The sequence below is a fragment of the Podarcis melisellensis genome (genome assembly GCF_964234715.1).
Source record: "Podarcis melisellensis genome assembly, chromosome: 1".
Taxonomy (NCBI): Eukaryota; Metazoa; Chordata; class Lepidosauria; order Squamata; family Lacertidae; genus Podarcis; species Podarcis melisellensis.
Genome location: NC_138528.1, coordinates 49,600,531 through 49,626,108, shown reverse-complemented (window position 1 = coordinate 49,626,108; position 25,578 = coordinate 49,600,531). Strand labels below are relative to the sequence as shown.

The 25,578-nt window shown below is 45.4% G+C and overlaps 1 protein-coding gene across 4 annotated transcripts in view; it reads right to left on the bottom strand.

Annotated features, from left to right (window-relative positions):
• LRP4 (LDL receptor related protein 4) overlaps positions 1-25,578 on the bottom strand; it is a 98,469-nt gene that overhangs the window by 23,397 nt on the left and 49,494 nt on the right. For 3 of the 4 annotated variants that reach the window (XM_081900458.1, XM_081900460.1, XM_081900461.1), the window contains exons 3-19: positions 18,009-18,125; positions 17,336-17,449; positions 16,148-16,264; positions 11,956-12,084; positions 11,517-11,636; positions 10,790-10,915; positions 10,128-10,253; positions 9,459-9,593; positions 8,981-9,106; positions 7,577-7,807; positions 7,152-7,308; positions 6,462-6,679; positions 5,586-5,762; positions 4,730-4,855; positions 3,083-3,291; positions 2,453-2,534; positions 662-767 (exon numbers count right to left, since the gene is read on the bottom strand). In XM_081900458.1, coding sequence (XP_081756584.1) covers positions 662-767; positions 2,453-2,534; positions 3,083-3,291; positions 4,730-4,855; positions 5,586-5,762; positions 6,462-6,679; positions 7,152-7,308; positions 7,577-7,807; positions 8,981-9,106; positions 9,459-9,593; positions 10,128-10,253; positions 10,790-10,915; positions 11,517-11,636; positions 11,956-12,084; positions 16,148-16,264; positions 17,336-17,449; positions 18,009-18,125 — 2,416 coding nt within the window. The remainder of the gene's footprint in view (positions 1-661; positions 768-2,452; positions 2,535-3,082; positions 3,292-4,729; positions 4,856-5,585; positions 5,763-6,461; positions 6,680-7,151; positions 7,309-7,576; positions 7,808-8,980; positions 9,107-9,458; positions 9,594-10,127; positions 10,254-10,789; positions 10,916-11,516; positions 11,637-11,955; positions 12,085-16,147; positions 16,265-17,335; positions 17,450-18,008; positions 18,126-25,578) is intronic. The other variant, XM_081900459.1, reaches the window with a different exon arrangement.

The window sequence follows — 25,578 nt, the reverse complement described above, 5'->3', positions numbered from 1 at the left end:
TTGTACTTGGGACCGTTGGCATGCAAGGCAGACAGAGTTCTGCCAATGAGCTACAGCCCTTCCCAAAGAGTGAAGGTCATAGAATTATAAAGTTGAGATCTAGTCTAACCCCAGCAATGCAGGAATCTTTTGCCCAACATGGGGCTCAACCCCACGACCCTGACATTAAGAGTATCATGGTCTACTGACTGAGCTATCAATGTTAAAAAGCTAGGAACTGGTTTCTTTTTCTTTCTGTGAGACCTTGGTGAACTAAGATATGTCCCTGTTTCCCACCAGAAAGAACATTTCAAACTCCACGCCAGACAAGGGCAGATAAATGTGGTTTATTTGGCTTGTGTTCGTTTCTTTTACACTTTTACTGAAATTACACCTGGTCCTACAGGCAACTCTGATCAGGTATGCTTTGGCCCCTTCTGTTCTTGGCTTGCACATGAGGAGTTAAGGAGGAGGAGCCTCGCATTAGGGTGGCTGGACTAGGGCAGTCTGATTGCTCCCAGTCCTGCTCTTATAGCAGAGCCATCCACACCAGCGTCCAGCCCCCCCCAAAACCTTTCAGGAATTGCAACCGGGACCTTGCAGGGCAGTGGCATGAAAAATTGAAACACAATAGCACAAAGGAAACCCTGCTATGCAGACTCCTGCGAAAGCAGCTTCTTACCCTCCAACAGGGTCCACCACAATATCCCTGGGTCTGTCAAGATTCTCCCAGATCAGTACAGTCCGCATAGTTCCATCTGTGTTAGACACCTCTATCCGGTCTGTTCCTGCATAGATTAGAGGAAGAGGATGGAAAGACCATAAGCCACCAGAGTCATAGGGGAGACCATTAAAGAGAAGGTAAAAGGTAAAGGTACCCCTGCCCGTATGGGCCAGTCGTGTCTGACTCTAGGGTTGTGTGCCCATCTCACTTAAGAGGCCGGGGGCCAGCGCTGTCCAGAGACACTTCCGGGTCACCTGGCCAGAGTGACGAAGCTGCTCTGGCGAGCCAGCACCAGCGCACCACATGGAAACGCCATTTACCTTCTCGCTATAAAGCGGTACCTATTTATCTACTTGCACTTAAGAGTGCTTTCGAACTGCTAGGTGGACAGGAGTTGGGACCGAACGACGGAAGCTCACCCTGCCACGGGGATTCGAACCGCCGACTATACGATCGGCAAGTCCTAGGCGCTGAGGTTTTACCCACAGCGCCACCCGCGTCCCTCATTAAAGAGAAACAGCTATACAAAAGTACAGTCTCCACTTCACTCCCATCACCCAAATAGAAATTATAAGCAAGCTAAATTGCTCAGCAAACCTGAGAAGTTTGCTTTAGAATCCCACTCCACATCTCTACAAACTCTCAGTCAACTAGGCTGCAAGTTTACTTCGGAAGCAACTTCCACTAAAATCAGTGAAACAGAGAACCAGGTGCTATTAGCATAACCAAATGTAAATCATGTCCTGGACTGTACCACTTCAGGCCGCAGGTGATGGGCTGCATGTTTTGAACACTACACCATGGGGGGGGGGGGGGAGAGACCTCTGTGCATAGAAAAATAGCGTATCAGGGACAAATGGAAGCTGGATCATCTCTGTACCTGAGCATACTTTATTTTCCACATGCAGAGAAAATAAATAATGCTTCCCCTATGGGGAAGCATCCAAACATGCAGCCCTCAAGGCACAGTATGAAACGGCTTGAGGAAAAGCTTTAATTCTGTGGTTTATACAAACAAATCCATATAGGAATAAGGTGCACGGCAAGATGTTTGAAATGTCATACAAGGACATTTGTGCAGCCATTGAGAACATCCTGTGGAAATTTCCTATTTCAGAACTTTACTTTCTCGGATTATTAAACAGGAGCTCATACTCCCTGAATTTCTAGGAAAGCAGCAAAGCTGCATTTGGACACCATGGTTTAATTTTTAATGGGAAGAAAATGAGTCTCACCATACCTGAGCTATCCCCCGCCTCCCAACATAGTCACAAGGCGCTTGGCCCATTTTTGATTAACCACAACTCACTGTGCTGTTCAAACCTTACAAAACTGATGAACCTTGTTTCAAAACGGCCAACTTCAAACCACAGTTTATTAATCCAATTCGTTTCAACAAACCATAGTTAAGATTAACCACCGTTTACAGTTCAGATGTGACACATTAAAGTAATAGAATTTGGGAGAGGAAGCTTTCATTATTATCCTCACAACCAAGCTGGAGGAGGAGACAGGAGTGGGAAGATACCAAACCCAGGGGGTGGGGGACATGGCTGATAAACCACAGATTTATTGTGATGTCTGAAAACAATCCATTGCATGTCCACAGAAGGATGTAATATGCCAACCAGTTTGTCTGTGGGGGAGGGGATATTGTTCATACTTCCAAATATGCATTATTTGGTATGGCCCAGTTAGGATTTAGGAGGCAATGCTCCAGAGACTAAGGTGGTTTTAGATAGTCAGTACCTGCATCTGTCCAGTACAACTTGTTGGTGACCCAGTCCACAGCCAGACCAGCAGGGCTTTCCAGGCTGCTATCTGCCACAACCTAGCAAGAAACAAAAGCAAGAAGGAATCTTAGGGGGAGAGAGGGGTACCCTTAACAGACTTGCTGCTGGATCCTGCACAGCAGCAGAAACTTGTACTAGCCACATTCAACTACGAATGGATGTTCACAGATAACTGAATATCAACTTCAAAGAGATGGATGCAGAACAAACTAAGACGTAGCATGCCATCATCTGGCTGCTTCAGTGATAAATTGTGGGCACACACAAAAGATGATTAGAGAATTGATGTGCGCTAGCGGGACTTAAAATTTAATTTGTCTCAGCTGTTTGAGAAAGGTACACTGTAATTATCTCCTGACAGTCTAGATCATATTCTAGCTATCTTCATTTCACTCATTTATTGGACGGCGCTAATGTTTGATTGCATTAGCTGCCCACAGGCACTTGCAAGGCGGCATGCGCATGCCGGTGTGCAGCCAAGCCAGCAATACAGAGAAGTCAATCAAACTGAAATATTCATCTTCGAAAAGGCTTAAATTTCCAAAACAACGCTGTGCGGTGCCTCACCACCCCAGAAGCCCATTACCTCCTGTCCTGTTCCATCCCATTTTGCCCGACTAATGGAATCAGTGCCGACGTCCGTCCAGTAGACGTAATCATCCTTTGCATCCCAGTCCAGGGCCACTGCGTTGCGCACATCGGCCAAGGGGATGACGGCATCAGACAGGTCTTCTGTGTCGAAGCTGATACGACGGATGTCCATCCTTCGGGCAAAAAGCAGGAACTTGTCAAGACCTGATCAAAGGTCGAAAGGTCTTCTTTTAATTTCTCTAAGTTCAACAACATGGTAACAGACAACAGAAAATTATCTCGTTACGTCTTAAGCTCTGCTGCATCCACGCCCCTTTTGCATGGACTTCTATGACATGTGTATCCAATATAGTGGAGGACAGACAATGCATAGCTAGCAAGTGGGTAGGATGCTGTACGCATCTGCCGTTGGCAGAGGATGCTTGGGATGGGGACAGAGGAGGATGTGCTGCTGGGAAAGCCTCTCCCCAAGGGAAGCAAATCTGACACAAAATGAAAGCGGGCTGACAGCCCTTCTAAAAGGAGGAGAATAATCCTTTCACCAGTCTCCCATGTAAATAAGAGATAAGGACGTGAGGACCCTGCTGGATCAGCCCAGTCAAGCCTAGTATCCTGTGTCTCACAGTGACCAAGTTGATGCTTCTGGAAAGCCCAGGAGCAGGGCACGAAAGCAAATTTGCCTTAGTAACTGGCATTCAGAGGTATACTGCTTCTGAATCAGGAGTGTCATGGCTAGGAGCTGTTCATAAACATATGCCCCATAACTTATTTACTAATTTATTTATAAGATTTCCTGTCTGTCCTTTGCCTTAAGGTCCCAGGGCAGGCAACAATAGAATATACAATTATAAAACAGATAAAACTGTTTAAAGTATAAAACAGGTGAATCCTTTCCACATGGAAACAGAACAGTATAAATTCAGTATAAAATTTGCCTGAACCCTGTTTAAGAAACAATTCAGTATAAAATTTGTCTGAACTCTGTTTAAGAAACAACTATGCAAGTGGCATGTGATAGTATATTTCATAAGTGAATTGCGCATTGTGTCTTTTGTCTGTCTCGAATCATGACTGATTCCATTAGGTGACCCTGAAATCTAGTATGACGTAAGAGAAAGCATTCCCTCTATCCACATTCTCCACACCACTTTACAAACTCATGTCGTGTTCCATCTCCATCTCTTTATTGTGATGTAACCCACTTTTCAATTTAACAAAAAAAATCACAAAGCTGTCTTTTATTGTTCTAAGCGAAAAACCTTCAAACATATTCACCTTTTCATATAGGGCTCAATTACACCAATCATTCTGCAAGTTCTCTCCGGCATCTTTTCCAGCTCTATAGTATTTTTTTATAGATTCAACCAGAATCCAACACAACATTTAAAAGGCAGCTCTGCCATCAATGTACATAAGCACTTTACATACTACCCATTTTGTTTACATAAACACTTTACAATACTGCCATTTTAACCTTCCTTTCCCTGATCATCCATAGTATAGAATATGCCTTTTTTCTGTTTGTTTTGCCTGCAACCCTCCTCCTCTCTCTTTTTCTTTCTCTCTCTCACTTTCACATGCATGTGCGTGCGTGTGCACAGACACCTATCAAGGTGTAAAAGCTCTTCTTTATCACACTTACTCTGAGCACAGGTGTGGCTGCTGGTCTTCCGAAAGCCTGTGGGGCAAGCGCAGGTATACGACGTGTTGTTCGGTAGGCACAGGTGCGTGCAGCCCCCATTGTTGGCTCCGCAACGGTTTCTCCCTGCTCAAATAGCCAAAAACAACCACATATAAGGAAACTAGTAGAGAAAGCAAAGGCTTTAGTTGGTGTTTGGGAAAGATTCAGGGCTTCAAAAGGGCATGCTTTGGAAAAGCTGCTTTGAGTCTTCAAAGATAGCTCATGTGACCATGATCCCTGAAGTTGCTCTGCCCAAACATTCAGAATCAAAAGTCAAGATTTGGACCTTTAAAGCCTACCCTTTTTTCTAGGTGAAAATAAGCTGGAAAATAAAAAGGGAGGGTTTGAGAGGTCCGAAAGCACCCCACATTTATTTTGATAGGGGTTAATTTAATGAAACCTAACCCACTCAGAATTCTAACAGGACACATACTCTACAAATGTTTTTTTAAAAACAGGGGATAGCTATTTTTTTCAGGCTCCATGTTTTAACCATGTCAGTGCAAATACAATGGGAGGAGTTCAACATACCACTAAAAAGACTATTCCGTCAACACAAGCGTTTCAGCTTGCCAGATGGAACCATCTCGCCTTGTCTCCCTGCCCCCAAACTCTGCTCTAGGAGTTCCCCTGATCCCACCCCCTACCCCCCGCATGTCAAATGTGGAAGAAAGGAGAAGGGGGGGGGGAAACCTGTTACACTAGTAGAAGACCTTGTGCCGGCATCTCCTAGCAGGACTGATTAGCTGAATCTGGCCCAAGAGAGTCTCCGGATAGCAGGCGCTAGTCACCATAGCCCTTTTCCTTCTGAAGTTACCTGCTGGTTGGCGCTGAGGATGCAATGTGTGGATGTCCATGGGGAAGTGGAGCTTGTTGCGGATGATCTCCTGGTTCTTGCCAGTAAACTTGTTGGCGCTGTTTATGCTCTTGGTATGCCAATCTGTCCAGTACAGGCTGTCTTCAAACACCGTGATGGCAAACGGATGTGGAAGGCCTGCAGCAAGAGGGCAGTAAAGGCACATGGATTATTCTAGCCTCCAGAGAAAACAAAACCACTCTTTCTACTGAGTGCTTCTACCTCTAACTCAGAACTGTCTCCAATTAAAGGAGTAAGCATGGCCAAGTCACGAGCTGAGAAGACATAGATGAAGCCCACTCGAAGGAGAAACATGACTGCTGATTTAAGAAGATAAGTATAGCTTAGATCAGAGCTGTGAACAAACTGCATACAGTGCATCCCTATTCTATGACTCGAGAGTTTAAACTTCACTTTGACTAGTGAAGGAGATGGGCAGCGGCCTCTCTCATTGCTAACTCTGCCTCATACAATTAAATGTGCAAGACACAGGCAGGGTGTGCACTGTGTCTGTAGTTTCTTAGCATTGGAAGTCCAGTGGCCAACAGTCCCACTGTCCTTATTCATTATTTCATCAGAGCCACTTTTTGCCTGTTCTCCGTTGAACTCAATCCCAGAGCAAGTCACAAGAAGAACTCCTAGTACAGTAATAAACTCAACAATAAAAACCACTGGAAAAACTCATCAAAATCCGTAACAGCAAATCAGAATCAGCAAGGGCAAGCTTCTACTCTATTTTGAAACCATTTATCCAAACGCCAGACTGAAAAGATATGACTTTAAAAGGCACCTAAAACCCATCAAATTTGGTGAGGGAGGGGCAATCCATTATCTCACCTTGGCTAATAACAGCCTTCCTGTTCTGTCCATCCAAGTCAGCCCTCTCAATAACGTGATGCTTGGCATCCACCCAATACATCCGATGCCCTGCATAGTCAATAGTTAGCCCGTTTGGCCAGAAAAGATGAGTGTCAGCAATGATGCGTCGATTGGAGCCATCCATGCTGGAGTACTCAATGCGAGGAGTATTTCCCCAGTCTGTCCAGTAGATGGTGCTATTGGAGAAGAGAAAAGTTGTAAAGGCTGGAAATATGGGATCTTTGTGGATTATGTGAAAAGCAACCAGGCATATCTATGGCAAAATGATTGGTACAAGAGATTATGCATTCAGGTGTTCAGGAGCACTTATGAGGCCTAGGAGAATGGGAAGAGCTTCACTGCTAGGACAATAGTTCTCATGAGCAGAACTCTATTCAACAGATGCTCCTGCTGCTGGAGAAAGAGAGAAGATTTATTTATTGTTGCAAATTTCATTTTCCCCTGCAGCCCTCCGAAAAGTCACGCTGGAGGGTTGGGTGCAGGTGTGAAAGGGAAATTAGCAAAAAAAGAAAGAACCACACACACCCCAGTTGGAACCTCCAGCTGGTTTTGTCTGCAGGTCAGCTTGGCCAGTTTCAGTTCAGTATGTTTGGACAAATAAATTAACATGGGAACCACCACCCTGAAAACCAACCCCTCCTCACTCACCCCTCCATGGGGTGAAGGGCAATTGCGCGAGGCTTCTCCAGGTTCTCCCAGAGAAGCACCTTCCGGTGGGTGCCGTCCAAGTTTGCCACTTCAATGCGAGATGTTCCAGAGTCTGTCCAGTACAGCTTGTCGTGGATCCAGTCAATGGCCAATCCACCTGGGACACAAAACAGAAGGGAAGTCAAGGTGATTAGTGTATTCTGTGCAACGAAGAGAATCCCATGAAGAAACTACCATAATTTTCCCCCTCCTAAAGGAAAAGGGGAGCAGAGTCCTTCCTTCGCCATGCCTTGCCAAATCAAAGCAGTGCTACGCTAGCAAAACCATTAGTTTATCGACCTAGAGATTCATCATTCCCCGCTTCAAACATATGCAGTCAATATATTTCTATTCCCCGTGACTCTGAAATTCTCAAAGACGCTCACCTGGGCTCTCCAGCCCTGTGGACACAACTTCCTCCACATTGCTGCCATTGAGATTAGCCCTCATGATGCGGTCCAGTGTGACGTCAGACCAGAAGACTAACTCCTTGCTATGGTGGAAATCAAGGGCGATGGCATTCTCCAGGTTGTTCAGCAGCAAGGTATACTCTGACCGGTGGGGTAAGACCTGCCGGATATCAATCCGATTGGCAAAAAGCAACACAGGCTCCGGCCCTGAAGGACATGGACAGACAAAGGGAGGGGGGCTGGTAAAATTGGATGCCATCACTGTCATAAAGACAACGCAGGGTCTCTAAAACACACAGAGAAATGTATTAACAAGAACATCTATACCAATATCAGGATGTTGCCTGACCACTGTAGTACATGAACCAGTAACCTCAAGACTGGACTACTGCAATGCAATCTACATGGGGCTGCCCTTGGGTCTGGTTCAGAAGCTCCAGCCGAATCTAGTGGCCAGACTGGCGATGGGGATCCCTGCCAAAGCCATTGCTAAAACATCTGTGCTGGTTGCCCATTGAGGTCCTTGTATTAATTTTTGAAGCCCTGGAACAAGTTAGGTCCAGGGTACCTCAGGGATCTCTTGAACCCTTCTATCCCAGCTTGATCGCTGAGAATGTCGGCAGGAGAGTCGGTGGTTGCTCCCCATGTTGGCGAGGCTCACTGGACAGAAACAGAGCCTTTAGTGTCATTGGCCCAGCCCTCTGGAATGCTCTGCCGATATAAGAACCAGCAAACGTCTTCCATTTCAACTCCTTCCTTATAAACTCAATCTGAAATGTGGGGAAGGGAATCTGTGAAAAATTTTGCTATTGGGGTGGGGTTGCATATGGGCCACAGCACCCATGTCAACCCTCCCTTCCCATAACTCCTGTGTTTTGCTCAAGTCAGAATCTGCAGCCCTTGCTGATGGGACTGGCACAGCTGCCATGTGGTTTCTCAGGAATCAGATGAATCAGCATATCTAAATCCTAGCAAAAAAGCCTCACATGAGCACTGCAAATCTCTTGGCTCAGCCACCTCAAAGCCTTTGGCAAGCAAACATTCACTAAAAATCCAATCGTGCTCTTCATTCCAGGCTTCCCGATACCCACTTTGCTACTTCTTACCCTGATGTGCAATTGCCTGCTAAGATGCTCAAAGCACAGCCATAGAGCTCCACCACTGCCACCAAACACACCCATTTTCTATTTTCAACAGGAGCATGCAGGCAGCGGGAAGATAAAGAAAGAGCATGGGTCTTATTCTATGGTGCGATCAGCAACTCAGAATTGAACTCCAAATAAAAGCTGAAGCTCCAAACTAAGCAGATAACATTGCATCAGGCACGGTTGTGTTTTTTAGGTAGTGACGGCCCAACCAGAGTGGAGAATCCCTTCTTACCCAGGGCTTTACAGCTGCGCTTGTCGGGGCGAAGTTCGTAACCTTGCTCACACCAGCACTGGAAGCCACCCTCGTTGTTGGTGCATCCCTGGCTGCAATAGCCTTCCTCTGCACACTCATTCACATCTGAAGCAGGGAAAAGGAAGAAAGTATTCAGGTGTGCAAAAGGGACTGGAAAGCTCTTCCTTATGCTCTGGATTCCACACTTGTTAATTTTCAGCTCACTACATGATAGAGATCGCAAGAGGAGCTAAGAACTTAAGAGCTCAGACCAACAGGCCTTTCAGCTCAGTATATCCAGTGGGCAAACAGCACATGAGTCCCAGAGCAATTACATCGTTGGCCCTACACTTGTTTAAACCCCAGTCCTGGCAGCACTGGAGTAGAGGCCAGAGCAGGAATCTAAAATCCACATCCACTCATATTGTAGACATGCATGATTCTACCAACAGATGGCCCAAGGCATGAGGCTGCTGACCTTGACATGACCTCCCATCCTCCAGGAGCCTGTAACCTGTGTGGCAGGTACACTGCACCGTCCCTCGAGTCATCTGGCACTTCTGGGCGCAGCCCCCGTTGTTGAGGTTGCAGTTTTCTTCTCCAGTTCGAAGGCCTGCAGAAGAAGCACATTATGTTGAAAACTCACCAAGCAGCTGCTTATTTTTTCTAAAATGTTGCAGAAGCACTACAAAGGCCAGGTTAACACATCACATTAAACCATAGCTTTAAAAAAAAAAACCACCTATGGCTTAATGTGAATTGTCAGTATATTGGCGCATGCTGCTTACATTTTACTTCTCCACTCCTGCCGGAAACAATCCACACTCTGCGCGTTGTCTGAACCCAGGGCTTATGGTTTGTTTCTCTCCAAACAAACCATGAGTGGAAGCCAAGGTTTACTCTTGGCTTACTGCTTATGGTCTGTTTACAGGAAACATGGGCACAGGTTCAGATTACAACAGAAGCCAGACAGTGACCTGTCTTAGGGCACCGCAGCAGGAGCAGAGGAGGAACAAAGCACCTATGTTTCCTGCAGTGCGTGGAAGCATGTTTCTTGTCCACACTAAACCACAGTTTATTTTAGGTATGGTCTAATGTGATGTGAAAATGTCTGGGAAATTCCGGACGTACGGCAGCCCAGACTTACGGCAGTTTTGGTCAGGGCTCTCATCGCTGCCATCTCCACAGTCATTTACACCATTGCACAGCTTTCTTTGACCAATGCAGCGTCCATTTCTGCACAGAAATTGATCTGGGGCACACTGGGGACTTCCTAAAGGGGCATAAAGGAAAGTTAGAAGCAGTTAAGAGAAAGTAATCTAATTTTCATGTACAGTAAGGATACTAGTTTATCTCCATTTGCAGTCACATTCTAGAAGATTCCACATCCTCAGTAAAATACAGGAAGCTGCCTAACACCAAGTCAGAACATTGACCTACTGTATCTAGCTGATTAGCCTCAACTTTCACTGTTAACTTGAAGTAATACTATATACATTGGGTGGTATTCAATGCTAGTCCCACAAAGAGTAAATCCACGGAAGTTAATGGACATGACTAACTCAGATCCATTATTTTCAACGGGATTTCATTGTTAACTATGAAAACCCTTTAATAAAAATAAGTATTAAAATGAAGGATCGGGACATACTGGTTTGCTTCATCCAGTAGTTGGAACCAAATTCTGGAACTCCCTTCTCAATTCTGTAAATTCTAATATTTAAGAAATGATTCTAATACAGGAAGGCGGATTGGGGTGGGAGACACACAAAACCCTGCAACACAACGGTTTGCTTTCACAATTTTCACCTGTATCCTCGCAGTTTTCTTCATCGCTGTAATCAGTGCAATCATCCTCCCCATCGCAGCGCCAAGACAGGCGGACACAGCGGCCGGATTTACAGCGGAACTGGTCAGCTGTGCACATAGACGTAGCTGAGGAAATAAAAATGAGAGAACTCAGTGAATTCCACCTGTTCTTCGTCATCATGTTTTTGTTTTTTTGTATGTCACTTTACCCAAAAGTGCCTCCTCACACCATCAGAAATGGTTTAGACAACTTTTCAGTAGAATTCACTAATTGGAAAGCATCCCTAACTTTAAATAAAGTCTCATTTTTATTTTATATACTGTGATGTTTTTATGTGAACTGCCCTTAGACCTCCGAGTATAGGGCGTTAATAATAATAATAATAATAATAATAATAATAATAATAATAATAATAATTGAATAAGGCAAATAAACATGTATCAGAAAAGTTTACATAACACAGCAACGTTTAAATATTATTCACTAATTGCAAAACATCCCTAAATTTAAATAGCCATGCAAGCATTAATAGGTCAAACATATTAATGAATACATACTAAGATTAAACGAATACCTAGCAACAGAAACACAAATATATAATCCAAACGACAAAGCCAGCGTGTCTTATCCAAAACTGAAAGTTGCCCCCTGTCTGATATCACCAGGGCCACACATCCCCTTGCTGCCCCTACACTAAACCTCCTCTGCAAGCCCCAAGGCACTCACTGCAATTCTTCTCATCCGATTGATCGTCACAGTCAAAGTCACCGTCACATCTCCATCCAGCATTAATGCACAAACCATTGTTGCACATGAACTCGCCTGAGCGGCATGGCTGGTGAGAGGCTGCAAAGAGAAGACAGTGCATTGCAATCCATTCTTTATTGAGCCCAAATTAGAGTAAATCCCAGGTACCTCCACTGCATGTTCCCTAGGACATTTCCTTTCTTGCCTTTCCAACCCAGTGCTAATTCTGGGGAAATCCCTTGTTGCAAACAGAATCGCTGGAAGCAAATGTATTCTTGGATTTGTACTATTTCTTCTGAGCGTAGAAGCTACGGATTCTCGATGCAGCACAGTTTTGTCTTCTCAGAAATGAAATTGATTTTTGTTTTAAATGCAATGCAGCAACCCACCCAGCACGCCATCGCCCCAGGTAACTCACAGCAGTCGGATTCATCAGACCAGTCCCCACAGTCATCGTCTCCATCACAGTGGTAGATGTCCAGGATACAGCGCCCATATGCACACTGGAACTCCTCCAGGCTACATGTTGTTGCTGGAATATCTGATGCTAAAAAAAAGGATGAAGAATACTTATGTAAGGCTAGTGCTTTTGGCACTCTGAGCAACAAGGTACACAGGAACGCAGAAAATGGCCTTAAACCAAGTCACACCTTGGTCAATCTAGGCCAGAACTTCAGGCAGGAATCTTTCCCAGCACTACCTGAAGATGTCAGGAATTGAAACAGGGACCTTCTGTAGGCAAAGCAGATGACCTACCACTAAACTGTGGCCCTTCTCAAATACAGAAGAACAAAAGAGGAGGCATATGCAAGCCTGCCACTACACTGAAAAGTGTCGAGAGTGTTACCTGCACTGCGGCAAATCTTTATTTCTGGACGAAATGTTCATTGCTTTGCAAGTGTCCACCAAGAATGAAACCTTTGCAGCACTTCCCTACTGTTATCCCAATACTACGTATCAGGTCTCACATAAGGGGATTTGCCTAATTTACCTAGGCTACCTTCCACATGGTAACTGCCCCTAGCGGTCCCACACATTAAAACCAGCATAGTGCATACAATGAGCATGCTGAAAATTTGGGTGTCGTGGAAGAGGCAGTCCCCTCCTGACATTCAGGTGCAGCAGGAATAGCATGTCCCTGAAAAGTAACCCTGTAGCTGTTGTTCAGTGGTGCCGCACCCTGATGAACGCTACCAAAAATAGAATTATTTGTGCAGGCAGACGCAGCAGCGTGTGTGTGTGTGACAGTACACATATTAAGAACAGCAGATTTCAGCACATGGGCAAATCCATGTGGGAACCATAATGTGAACTGATTTATGGCGATCCGCAAGCATGCCAAGTGTTCATCAAGTGCTCTGAGCCCGCTGTTTTCTAAAGGCCCCCCCAAAAGCAAGCTAACCTTTTGAGATAGCTCCAGGCCATCACAGAGCTATAATTTTCCCTGTCCCTGGAACCACACCCATATACACCTAAGAGCTGACTGTGCCAAGGTCTGATGTTAGCCAAGTTGCTAAGGCTGAAAAGCAGAGGGTACATTTGAGAGTTTAAATCTTGCTAACACTGCTGAGCTGAAGACATCCTGAGCGGTGCCAGGCTTTTGAAGAATTCGGCTTCTTTCAAAATGATGCCAGAACAAGCATCTCTCTCTCCCTTTTTTTTATTGTAAGAATTCTTCCCAAGAACTCTGACCCTGTGCAGCACCCAGCATAATCTATGACAAAGGTTTTACAATGAAGCCCTTCTCCACGGCAATTCTTTGTGGCACAGAAAAGAGCCCTCCAAGGAGAATTAGGCAGGACAAGAACATTCTGTGTATGCTGGGACAATGTGCCCAGGCACCGCTGTCAGGACTGTAAGATTCAAAGAGAGAAGAAACCAGAACCACGGAACACAAAAAGAAAAAGATACTCTGGCAGGAAGCCTGAGCAGAACTGCCACAAGTGTTCTCACACACACACACACACACACACACACACACACACACACCAGCATTAGATTAGGTAAGGCAAATGAATGGCCAAGGGTGGGCAGTGGTACATCTTCTGGTGATCCACAGAAGATCAGTAAATCTGACTCCTGACCAATTTACCAATAGCAGCGTGAGTGGGGAGGAAACTCCTCCCTCTCTAAATTAGACTGCTGAAAGAATGAAACCCTGGTGTGAAGGAACATCAAAGAGTAGATTTATTATTATTATTATTTTTGCATTAGAAATTCAACTTGGTTCTGGTACCACAAACAAATTCTGGGGTCGCACACATGCTGCTGCCACAATTTGAAGTGCTTGCATCCTCTCTCCCCACTAAGCCAATGTTTTGCATGTGGCTCTGGTTGTAGGGAAAAGGGTAGAGCTTAAAAGCTCAACGCATGCTCATCACTTCTGGTCCAGACAATGCTTGGGGTCAACCGTTCTGGCCATGTACCTTTTTCCATTGCAAATACTAACCAAGAGGGATGGGGAACTTGGGGGCAGAGAAGCACAAATGATGTAGCAAGGCTACGCCTTTCTAAAAGGAGGAAACACTACTCACCTTGGGTGTGTTTTTTTAAAAAGCTATTAAGGCAGATTTTTGAGAAGTACCCAGGCCTAAGAAGATACCTTTCCTAATCCCTCTTTTACCCTGCCGCTAAACATGGCAACGTTTGAGTTTCGTTCCTCTCCCATCCCTGAGGCATGGATGTTTATTAATAACCAGCGAGGGAAGGCCCAGCCAATGAACAGGAGAGAAAGAGAGAGGTTGGCTTTCTCTCTCAGAGCCTTTTTCCTGGCTCAGAAGTCTTTGCAGCTTTGGCTGCTGGCCAGCTCTTATTATCTGGGGAGATAAAAGACAACCCCACACAACACCGTTCCCCACCCTTGCCCTTCAGGAGCTGGCAGCCCCGGTCGTCTTCCCCACCCCCATCCCCAGACCTTTTGAAGTTTCCTCCTATCTAGAACAAATTCTGCAAAATGCCCTTGAGACAGAAGTGGAGGAGGAGGAAGAGAGAGAGAGTTCTTCCATTGCTACCACTCAGACATAGAGGTAAGGGGGGGAAACAGAAACCTGATAAAAAGCGCTAAATGACAGGCAACCCCACAATAGGCTACAGGCAGCTCCCCCAATACTCCCAGCAGCTAACTCCAAAAATCTTTTAACTCACTGGTGATAAAATTTAAGGACCGAGCAAAGGGAGATTATGGGAGGGATGATTCCATAGGCTGGAGCGAAGGGTAAAGTCCTGGGAAGGAATTCATCCAGAGTGCTTCCTCAGAATCTTTGGCACAAATTAAAGCTGATCCTCTTCCGGCACCAGCCCACCCCAAAAAGTTGAGACGCTTTCCCATGCTCACAAAAAATCTTTGCTCAAGGTGTGGTTCAAAGCTCCGGTGCTCAGGAAGCAGATAGGGGGAACAACCCTCAAGTTGCCAAGAGATACCAGAGATATACAAAATGAATAACATGGTGGCTTTTATGGGACCAAGAAAACAAATAGACTAACTTAAAAGAAAAAAAGCAGCCCTACTTTCTTAAGTGGCAGCAAAAGGTTAGCCGAATTTTTCCTACCAACAGAGCAACAATAGCTCGTATCAAAAGATAACAGGCTGCTCAGGGGATTGCAGTCATCTTAGTCTCACAAATTTAGAAACAGAGAGAACTTTTACACACACCTATGAGTAAGAGAACGTGGCTGGTAGCTTGGTTTGGCTGCAGATGTTGAAAACTTTGCAGAGTGGTTTATCCCCCCCTCCCTGCTTCCACAGGGGCAGCAGGTCAGTGTTAGGAACTGGGAGCCCAGGTTTCAAATCCAGTGTCAGCCATGAAGTTCACTGGGTGACCCAGGGCCCGTCCCTGTCTCATGACCTAACGTACCTCACAGGATTGTTGTGGGGATAAAATGGGGAGGGGGGAGAACCATCTATGTCAATTTGAGCTCCTTGGAAGAAATGTTATTAATGATAACCAACCTGCATAATGGGGGTTGGGGAGTGGCGGTGGTTAACATGCCCTTCCTTTGAAGAAAAGGGCAAGTCCAACACAACTCTCCCCTTCACCTAAGTGTTTCCGGAGTAACACTCAAGGAAGAATATGAACGGAAATGGTGACGTTGCAACTAAAAATCTTATTGCTTTCTCTTTGAGCAGCATATCAGACCCTTTAAAGTTTGTCCTTGCTCACAGGTACTTCTTGAATAATGAATATGGATTTTCAACTGCAATGTGACTTTTCCCCATTTGCGTTTATTACGAGTCACTCTAAAAAACATCAGTGTGGGAGAACGCGTTGCTCTTTTAAGACAGAAAGAGAAGAAAGGTGCTGCAGAAGGTTACAGCTGCTCTAGCTGCAGCCCATTATCATTTCAAAGCTTAAGAGATGCATGCTGTTATCAAAGGGAGGAGGGGTGATGTAATTTTAAGCAGAGCTTTGAGCTCAGGAGTATGAATTTGGCAAAATGCCTGCACAGATTTGCACTGCTAATCTATATGCTCTATTACACCACTGCAAGGCTTCGGAGTCACAATAGGTCCTTATTTCAAGAGAAAACTGAAGTAAGCCTAGCATTCATTACAAAAGATACCATGTGACATCAGAGTGGAAAGTACAACTTGCAGGAGAGAGAATACTTACGGCAGTTCTCTTCATCTGATCCATCCTTGCAGTCTGTATCCCCATCACAGAACCAGTGTTCAGCAATGCAGCTGCCATCGCTGCAGCGGAACTCCTTGTCTGAACACTTCCTCATATCTGCAAGGCAGGACAAGGAGTAGTTCAATGGAAAGGTCATTCCCCCATCCCATCCCACCCTCCTAGGAACCAGACTCTGATCAGGCGACCCACCTGTCAAAATGAGAAGGTGCCTCAACACCCACCTCATCATCTGCTAGCCCACAAATGTGCTCACTGCTTATGTGCTCTTTCCTTTTTAATACAGTGGTACCTCAGGTTAAGAACTTAATTCGTTCTGGAGGCCCGTTCTTAACCTGAGGTACCACTTTAGCTAACGGGGCCTCCTGCTGCCGCTGTCAGAGGATTTCTGTTCTCATCCTGAAGCAAAGTTCTTAACCCAAGGTACTATTTCTGGGTTAGCGGAGTCTGTAACCTGAAGTGTCTGTAACCCGAGGTACCACTGTACTAGGCAATGGGTTAATTTTTGAATGGACCTTCAGGAATTCTGAAGAAATACAAGAAGGTTCACACAAGGCTGGTGATAACACGACAATGGGGTTTTGTCTGGGAGAGGCCCAATCTTCCAGGAGCAGCCTATAGCAACAAAGGAATGCAGCATAGTTCCTGTTGCTTGGCCCAGAATAATCAAATGTGTAATCTTAATTTCCTCTGAGGTAGCCAGTGTGGTGTAATGGTTGGAAGCGTTGGACTAGGAACTGGGAGACTAGGGTTCACCCTAAAGCTCACTGGGTGACCTTGGGCAGGCCACTGTCTCTCAGCCAGATGTACCTCATGAGGTTGTGAGAATAAAATGGGGGGGGGGGGAAGAGAACCACATATGCCACCTTGAGCTCCTTGGAGGAAAGGCGGGATTTGCAGGTTATATAAATATAACTTTAACATCATATACAATAACGGTCTGGTTGGAGAGTAATTCCCAGCATTCTCCCTCTGTACAAATACTTTATGAGCATTTTTTGTTTCGATCTCACCCACTGACTTGGAAGCAGTGACCAACCAGCCCTATCTGCTACCCTAAATCTCTGCCAGCAGTCTTCCTGCAAAGATTCACAAATCTTAGCCCACTGCCTTCAACAAAAGTCCACGCAAGCCCTTCTCTAGCAATCTCTGTGGGATTTGGCTACTAACCACATTGTTCATCGCTGTTGTCTCCGCAGTCATTGTCACCGTCACAGTGCCACAGGCTGCGTATGCAGTATCCATTCTGGCATGAAAACTCATCCTCCTTGCACTCCCGGGGAGCTGTAAAGGACAAAGGAAGCACAAACGGCGAGCAAAGTCAGAAACACACACAGGTTCGCTTAGCCAGGAAAGTGTTTGTGTGCTGTCCAGCATCATTGAGAACTGTGTCCTCTTTCAGTTTATGGGGCACGTCCTTATTACGGGAGCCCAGCATCAAGCGAACAGCAGCATGAGGACACCATCCCCAAGGGCTTGAGGCAGCGCATCCCACCTACCAGAGGAGGCCACTCAATGCCCAGCCTGGCTGGGACTGCAAACTACACCACAGTAATTACAACTGCTGCTAATAACAACAGTGGTTTTTAGTAACCTGTCTTACTCCTGCAAAGAGCCAGCTATGCTTGAGATACGCCAGCTATGCTCTTTGTGCTCTCGGAAAACGATTCTGAACACGAGACCTGCAGAAGCAGATTGCCGGGTGGGGGTGGAGCCACGATGCCAGCTTCCCAGGCAGGTGAGTCACGACTCTGGAGCCGCTATGCTAGCTTCCTACCAGGTAGGGTGGAACAGCAGTAGTGGCTCTGCCCTGTTTCTGAGGACCGGTGAGGAGTGAACTTACGGCAGTCTTGCTCATCGGAGTCATCTTCACAGTCATTGTCTCCATCGCAGACCCATGAGCGACGGATGCACTTGCCGTTGTCGCAGTGAAAATCCAAGGGGGAGCAAGTGGGCAGCACTAGAATGGAAGGAGGAGAAGAGAGGGAACTGATTAAGAGCACCCAAAAGGCTTCACCGATACATGGGTTTGGTTTTTTTGTTCTTTTGTGCCAAGAGAACTAGGAACAATAAAAGAGAAATTACACATGACCAACTTACTAAAACAAAGTTAGTAACAGTAATGAACCCAGGATACTTCTGTCTGGGCAGGACTCTCTTTATCCAAGCTCTTTTTTCTTTTTCTTTCACTAATTTATTTTCTTTTTCAAAATAATAAAAACGGTTACAAGAAAAACTGGGTGTAAGTCTAGTTATGCAATACAATCTCCACCAAAAATAAAACATTAAATTGATTATGTAATGTCATTTCAAGCATATTCTTAAGGCATTAGTGATTATTATCACTCTCCACAGACAAATTTGAGTAGTTGGTGGGAGAGAATTGTTATGTTTATCCCTTGCATATGAAAAGAAGGAAGACCAGGATTCTTTTTTTGGTCAATATTTTTTATTCCATTTTTTATATTGTATATAAAACAGAGAGAACAGATATAACAACTGGTGAAAATGAAAAGATGAAAAACAAAACTATAAAACAGGCGTGTAGAACGAGTACAAGGTTTCAACAAGGGTATCTCTTTTTGTTACACACCTTCTGCTACCCTTCATAGCCTGGTTAGTGGCTCTGAGATGACCGCATCCCAAATGCTGCTCAACCATACCTCAAGGGTAGCTCAGCCTGAGATTTCCAAAAGCACACTGTCACCAAAAGTGAAATCTGCATGACATAAAAGCAATGTAGAACAGGAATCGCTATGCCAAGAGCTGTAGCTTAGTTGGTAGAGCATCTGCTTTGCATGCAGAATGTCCCATGATGGATCCCTGAGTAGGGCACCAATGGGTGAGGTTGGGAAGAGGGCCCAGCCTGAAATCCTGGAGAGCCACTGTCACTCAGTGTAGACAGGCTAATGGTCTGGGCTCAGTATAAGGAAGCTTCCTACATTCCTGGCAAAAGGGGGAAACCTATTTCTCTCCCCTCCTTCTTTTAACTAAGCAAGAGAATGCGTGCGGATGCCAGACGACAAATGAGCCACAAGGGCACACTTGTTGCTCTATTAGTTGTTCATTTGGAGAGGCCCCAACTACATCCCAAGACGCGCGCAGTGAGAATGCGTCCACAATTCTCAGCGGTTATTCAGTACTGGCAACCTCACATCCCCAAGCAAGCAAGAAGAATAATCCCTTAGAAAGGTGAAGCTGCCATCCGTAAAAGGCCGGAATTCAAAAGGACAGCATAAATCAATCACAGCCCTGCCTCCCCCCTCAGGGTTGAAAGAAACTCTCAGCCTTTGGGAGGGCTGCGCTTTCAAGGGCTGCCAACTATGACTGGAAGGGAGTAGCACCGGGACTTTGCTCCTGACAGGTGTGTTCTCCAAAGGAACAATGTTACTTCCAACTATTTTTTAAAAAAGGAAAGGAAGAATAGAACAGAGCAAAGAGAAGATGGAGGTTGTGAAACCCTTTCATCCCTGCCTGGTCTGCTGATACTATCTCCCAGCTGTCGTCACCTGGGCTTCTTCCCTTCCACCAACACAAGAGAATGGCAGGGGAATGAATGCAGCAGTAACACACACCAGGAGCAGGAGGAAAGAAAAGTCCCCTTGCAGTCTAGGAACTGGATGGTCAGTGCTGCTTGCTTCAAGCTCCACATCAACTGGAATTGCCTGCCACTGTCCAGTGCAAACAACAGTTAACCACACAATACAGATTGTCCTTTTCCATTTCCCCATTTACCTGACTTTATCTAAGGCAGCGGCTGCAAGTTTAACATGGGAAAGCAAAGCCCATGTTCCCAGCCTTACCAGCCTTGAAGACTCGTATCTCAAATGGAAGGAAGGAAAAACTGTTCCTAGCCAAGGGAGAAAGGGATGCAAAAGTCACCACAACATATAACCAGGCTGTTATTGGAAGATGAACTTCAAAATTAGTTGCGTGCTCCTCCAATGGGTGGCCTTACTCCTTACAATTAAAAGTCCTCTCTTCTAAAATGCTCCAGGTGAATAGGTGGAATGGGATTATGTTGGCTGGCCCCAAACTCACCTCTGAGCTCTGGAACAGAAGCTGAAAATAAGGTTTTTACAAGCCAGAGCTGCAAAGGAAGAAGAAGGAATGCACTGGTACATTCCCAATACTTGCTTACAAATTTGGCATCACGGCTTTGTCTGATGTCAAACAGCTCCAGGTGACAGGCCTTGTTTTCTCATAACCACCTCACAGGTCATATGGGGAGGTATGGTCGGTGCTATTAGTTTGTTTTTTAACATGTTCGAACATTCATTTGCATTCTGAATTGGTGTAATTCCAGAAGGCCCATGTCATGTGCTTTCTAAATCCATAGACCAGTCCTTCCTCGACAGCAATTAGGTACCATTCAAATGACTGCTTTCATGGGTTGGACCAGCAAACTATGCTCATGATGAAACAATTGAATGCTTCACAGATCCAAACAGCAATGTTTCACATATCACACAACTCCTAGAACACAACTGCAAGGGCACACTTGCATTAAACCATCAAGCTTTGGGTTTTTCCCTTCAGATCTCTTAATGTGACGTTGAGTACCCCCTTATTTTGCCTTGCATGAACAGCAGAAGAAATATTTGTTGTTTCATATATTTCAGGTTAAAACAAGAATGTAAACCTGCTGGTTGACAATCTAAGATCATGCACATTTAATTCTTGGCTCAATTACAACACTCTGTAACCCCTTACTGGTTAAATGCAGTATAAAAAATAGTTTTGTGACTGGGACGCTTTCAAAACAATGTATAAGCCATACCAATTCTGCTCTTTCTATATCTAATGTAACTTAAGCTACTTTTCCATCCTGGCCAATGAAGAGTAAGGCATAACTAGAAAGCCTATTTATTCTGAACTATCTCTTCATTTCCTTAACTCCTGGAAATACTGTCTTCCTCTCCATAAAAAGGGGGGAGGTGTTTTAAGACCTAGAAAGGCAGAGCACATTGATGTGATGGGAGAAGAGATAGCACTTTCTCTGTGCAGACCAAACTCTCCCAGGCCTCAGCTGTAGCACACACACACACACACACACACACACACACACAATCCCACCCCTCCCAACATATGCAGCCTTGAGCCCCAGCATGACTAATCACCAAAGGTCTGAGCAGTAGCCGCCTGGAAGGGAATTTGCATGCTGGCTCTCTGGGGGAGAATACTTCTGGCTCCCACAGGGTTAGGCCATTAGCGCTGGTTCATAGCGGATACCATTATCCTATTGAACTGCTGCTACTCTCATGAGGCAACTGCTCAAAATGAAATTCCAAACCTACAGGGAGTAGTTCCTCCCAATGTAATGCCCTCCTTAAATATGAAAAATGAGCTTCAAGTTAGGGGGAGAGAGAGAGGGGCGGGAGGGAAAGTGACACAGGGAAACGGTTGCACACAAAGAGGGGCCCTTGTTCCCTCTTCAGCATGTCTGCCAATCCAGCAAAGTCAGGCTGTGTTGTTCATACTTGGCCATGGGTGGACCATCTTCAAACTTGCAAGATCTATTTTGGATTTTTACTAGAACTTCAAGCTCCACCAACCAGAGCCAGGTGCAAAATAATAGCTCAGGGTGGATGGGCACACAGTTATAATTAAGGAATGGGGTGCTGGTGCAAGCACATCCTCAGTCCAGGAGTTTGTTACCTGTATCATAGAACATCAGATCCCAAGAAGAACGTAAGCTCCTAAGAAGAACATAAGCAATGTGCTACGATATTAGACTGCTGGATAAATTGCAGTAGATCAGGAAGAGTTTTGACAACTAAATGCTTGGCAATGGCAACAACAGAAGGCTTTTTCTTTCAAAGTAGACTGTTAGAGGAGGGATCGTACCTCTGGCGGGGGAAACGTCATGCTCCTTCTGGGGTCTACCTCTGGTCCTCACCCTGCACTCAGCTCTCACCTGTAACTCCTAGAAGCTGTCAGCATGTGACAGCAGCAACACGCCAGGAAACCATTCTGACTGGCCAGCTTAACCAGGTGAGGGTAGCTGATGGGCCTCAAACCCTTGGTGAGTTAAGGACTTCCCCTCTGTGTCGGGGGATTGAGACAAGTTCTGGTGGATTGAGCAGCTGAGACTAATATAGGGTCCAATGGTCAAGAAGGTGGTTTCTGTAGAGGGAAGGGATGGACAGAAAGGGACCCATCTAGGGGAAGGAAAACTCGGGTCCTAAACATCTGTTGCCTTGTGTGGTATCTTCAGGAGAAGAAAAGGCTAAGGAGTAAATCCTACACAAATCCGGAGTGGAGCCTCCTTCTGGCAACTCCTGCAGCCAAACTGGTGCCAGATGTATTCCTCTGATTTCCTTTAGACCGCCTCAGTGAGGTCAAGTGTGTGTGTGGGGGGGGGGGTCCTCACTGTTTGGGCAGCCCAGGACATCCAGATACATTGCCGATTTTCTACCTTGAAAATGCCAACCGCTCCAACTCCTATGTCAGCCAGGGTCTTCAGTGAAGTAATTACTCCCAGTTTTGAAGTGGAAATCACATTCACCTTTCCTGAGCCCTTTAGAAACCTCCCCAGCAAGTCTGGGAAAGTGATGCAATGGGTATGAAAGCCCTTCCTTCCTTCCTTCCTTCACTCCACCTATGTTAGGAGGTCCCGGAGTACACACAATTGGGGTGAAAAACCAAGGGAAGTGTCTGACTAAACAGTAATTATAAAATGATTGCATCCTTGCCAATAAAAATAAAAATAAACCAAACGCTAGAGTTCCATCCAGGAAACTGCAATTAACAGCAGTCAAAGGGTATCAGCAAAAGTCTAAAAAAAGGAGAATAGCTCTCTACTGTTTTGCATCAAGGGTCAGAAACATGACAGAGGATGCGCTCATTGGAAAGAATCTGGCTCTCCAAAAACATGCGCATACCCTGGAGGCCAGAGTCGAGGCGGCCAACTTTGAGGAGCTGAAGGAGACAGAGAGAAAATTACCTCCACTGTCAGAGTAAGTCTGTTTCTGAATACCGGTTGCTGGAAATCACAGGAGAGTATTGTACTCAGGTCCTGCTTATGGTCTTCCCACAGGGATCTGGTTGGCCACTGTGAGAACAGGATGCTGGACTAGATGCGCAACTGGCATCATCCAGCTAGAGCTTCTTAAGTTCTTATACGTTATCTATAACATAAGCTTTTTTCAAAAGTCCACATATTCCTTATACAGTGGTACCTCGGGTTACATACGCTTCAGGTTACATACGCTTCAGGTTACAGACTCCGCTAATCCAGAAATAGTGCTTCAGGTTAAGAACTTTGCTTCAGGATGAGAACAGAAATCGTGCTTCGGTGGCGTGGCAGCAGCAGGAGGCCCCATTAGCTAAAGTGGTGCTTCAGGTTAAGAACAGTTTCAGGTTAAGTACGAACCTCCGGAAGGAATTAAGTACTTAACCAGAGGTACCACTGTATATTGCATACATATAGTACATGAAGTAGCACTTTATGTAAAAGAAGCCTTAAGTTATGAGGCTTTTCATCTGGTCAATCCAAGATTCAGGAGCCATTGGCTTCCTTCCAACCACAAAATCTTGCTTTAGAAACCAATGAAAAAGCCAATATTGCTGCTTGGGATTAGCAACCAATAAATAGATATCCTATATTCTTCATTATTTCCCATTTCATTCAACCATGCTGGAAATACCCACATACATCAATGACCACCAACCGGCAAAATCCAAATAAAAAAGACCTTTCTCTTTTCCTCCTATCCCTGAGACAGCCTTCACAAGAGCCTCTATAAGGAGCGCCTGTATTTCCAGGTGTTTGATTTTCTAAAACCTTTCTAAAAGCACATAATTATGCTTGATAACTTCTCGAGTGCCAAATTGCCCATTTTCACAATGGGAAAAACTGTACTTAACTAGCATTAGTTTCCAGCCTAAAAAGCAGGCGGTTTCAAAGGCAATCAGTAATCCCATTAGTGACTATAAGTTCCATGAAGGATTCCTACATGAGGATGGGTGAAAAAGCAGAAAAGCAGCAAAAGCCTCTCTTCTCAAAACACTTCATTATCAAGGCTGACCTTTAGGCTGGCACAACTAAACCCTTTTGAACATACTAAATTCAGCCTAAATCTTCTCACTCCAAACCAAAAATCTTTTAGAGCAGCTTCATTTGCATTATATTTGCATCAAAGGGTTATTCTTTGCAGAGAGGCAAAAACATGTATACTATCATATATAGTGGATGGCATTCAACTCCCCCCCCCCCTCAGAGTAGACTCATTGAAACAAATGACCATGACTGACTTGGGTCCAAGAATTCCAGCACCCTTGTTGTTGACACAACTTCCCTGGGTGGACGTTTGGGAAAGGAGTTGCGTGAGAACCAAGAGCGATGGAAGGCAACAGGGACCTGTTGGAAGAAGGTGATGGAGCAATGTCTGGGGGAGAGATGGAGCTGTGTCGGAGGGAAGAGCAGCAGACATCAAGAGGACGGAAAGAGAAGGGCTGCAAGCCGCCAGGTCGGGCCAGGAGCTCTTGAACTCTGGATGGTGGACTACTATTTGAGGGACACGCTCCCTGAGCACATCCCAACCGCACGGCACAACGGAGACACTGGAGACAAGCCAACTCCCCGAGATATGAGGTGCTCCTTGAAAACCACATACCCAAGGACTGACTCTGAAGCAATGATATCAGATGACAAGGAGAACAAGGAGAATACTTCAGGGGATGAAGTATGTCAGGGAAAGACACAAAATCAGAGCAGCCGTTAGCAAGAAAGACATGGGTGAGTGCATCCATAAGCTCATTCTGACAAACGACAAAAAGAAAAAAGAAAGAAAAGCAATGCTTTGATTGTCATATGCTGTTCATTGCTCACTTCAACATGATTCTGCACTTCACATACGCTGCTGCTAATTCCCACTCCCCTTGTTTTTAAGAAGGCTGTTGTTGTTGTTTCTGTAAGGGCACATTCTAATTCATTGCTCTCTGCCACACTCGATTTTAAAGACTCTTGCTGTCTCCCCCTCCTCAAAAATGATGATGGCACTCTGCAGCTTCAGAGAGGCAAGGCAAGGGGCTCGTGCATTCATTTCTCTAAGTATGCAGCAATGGCACTTCTAATTTCACTTAGTTTTAAACTATGGAACTCAGTCCCACGGGAAGCGGTGGGGGCCACCAATTTTGATAGCTTTAGAACAGTATTAGATAAATTCATGGAGGAGAGAGCTATTGATGGCTACTAGCCATGATGGCTATGCTCTGCCACCACACTTGGAGGCAGCAATGATTTTGAATACCAGTTGCTGTCCGCAGACACTTCCGGGTCACGTGGCCAGTGTGATGAAGCTGCATCTGGTGAGCCAGCACAGCACACGGAAACGCCGTTTACCTTCCCGCTAGTAAGCGGTCCCTATTTATCTACTTGCACCCGGGGGTGCTTTCGAACTGCTAGGTTG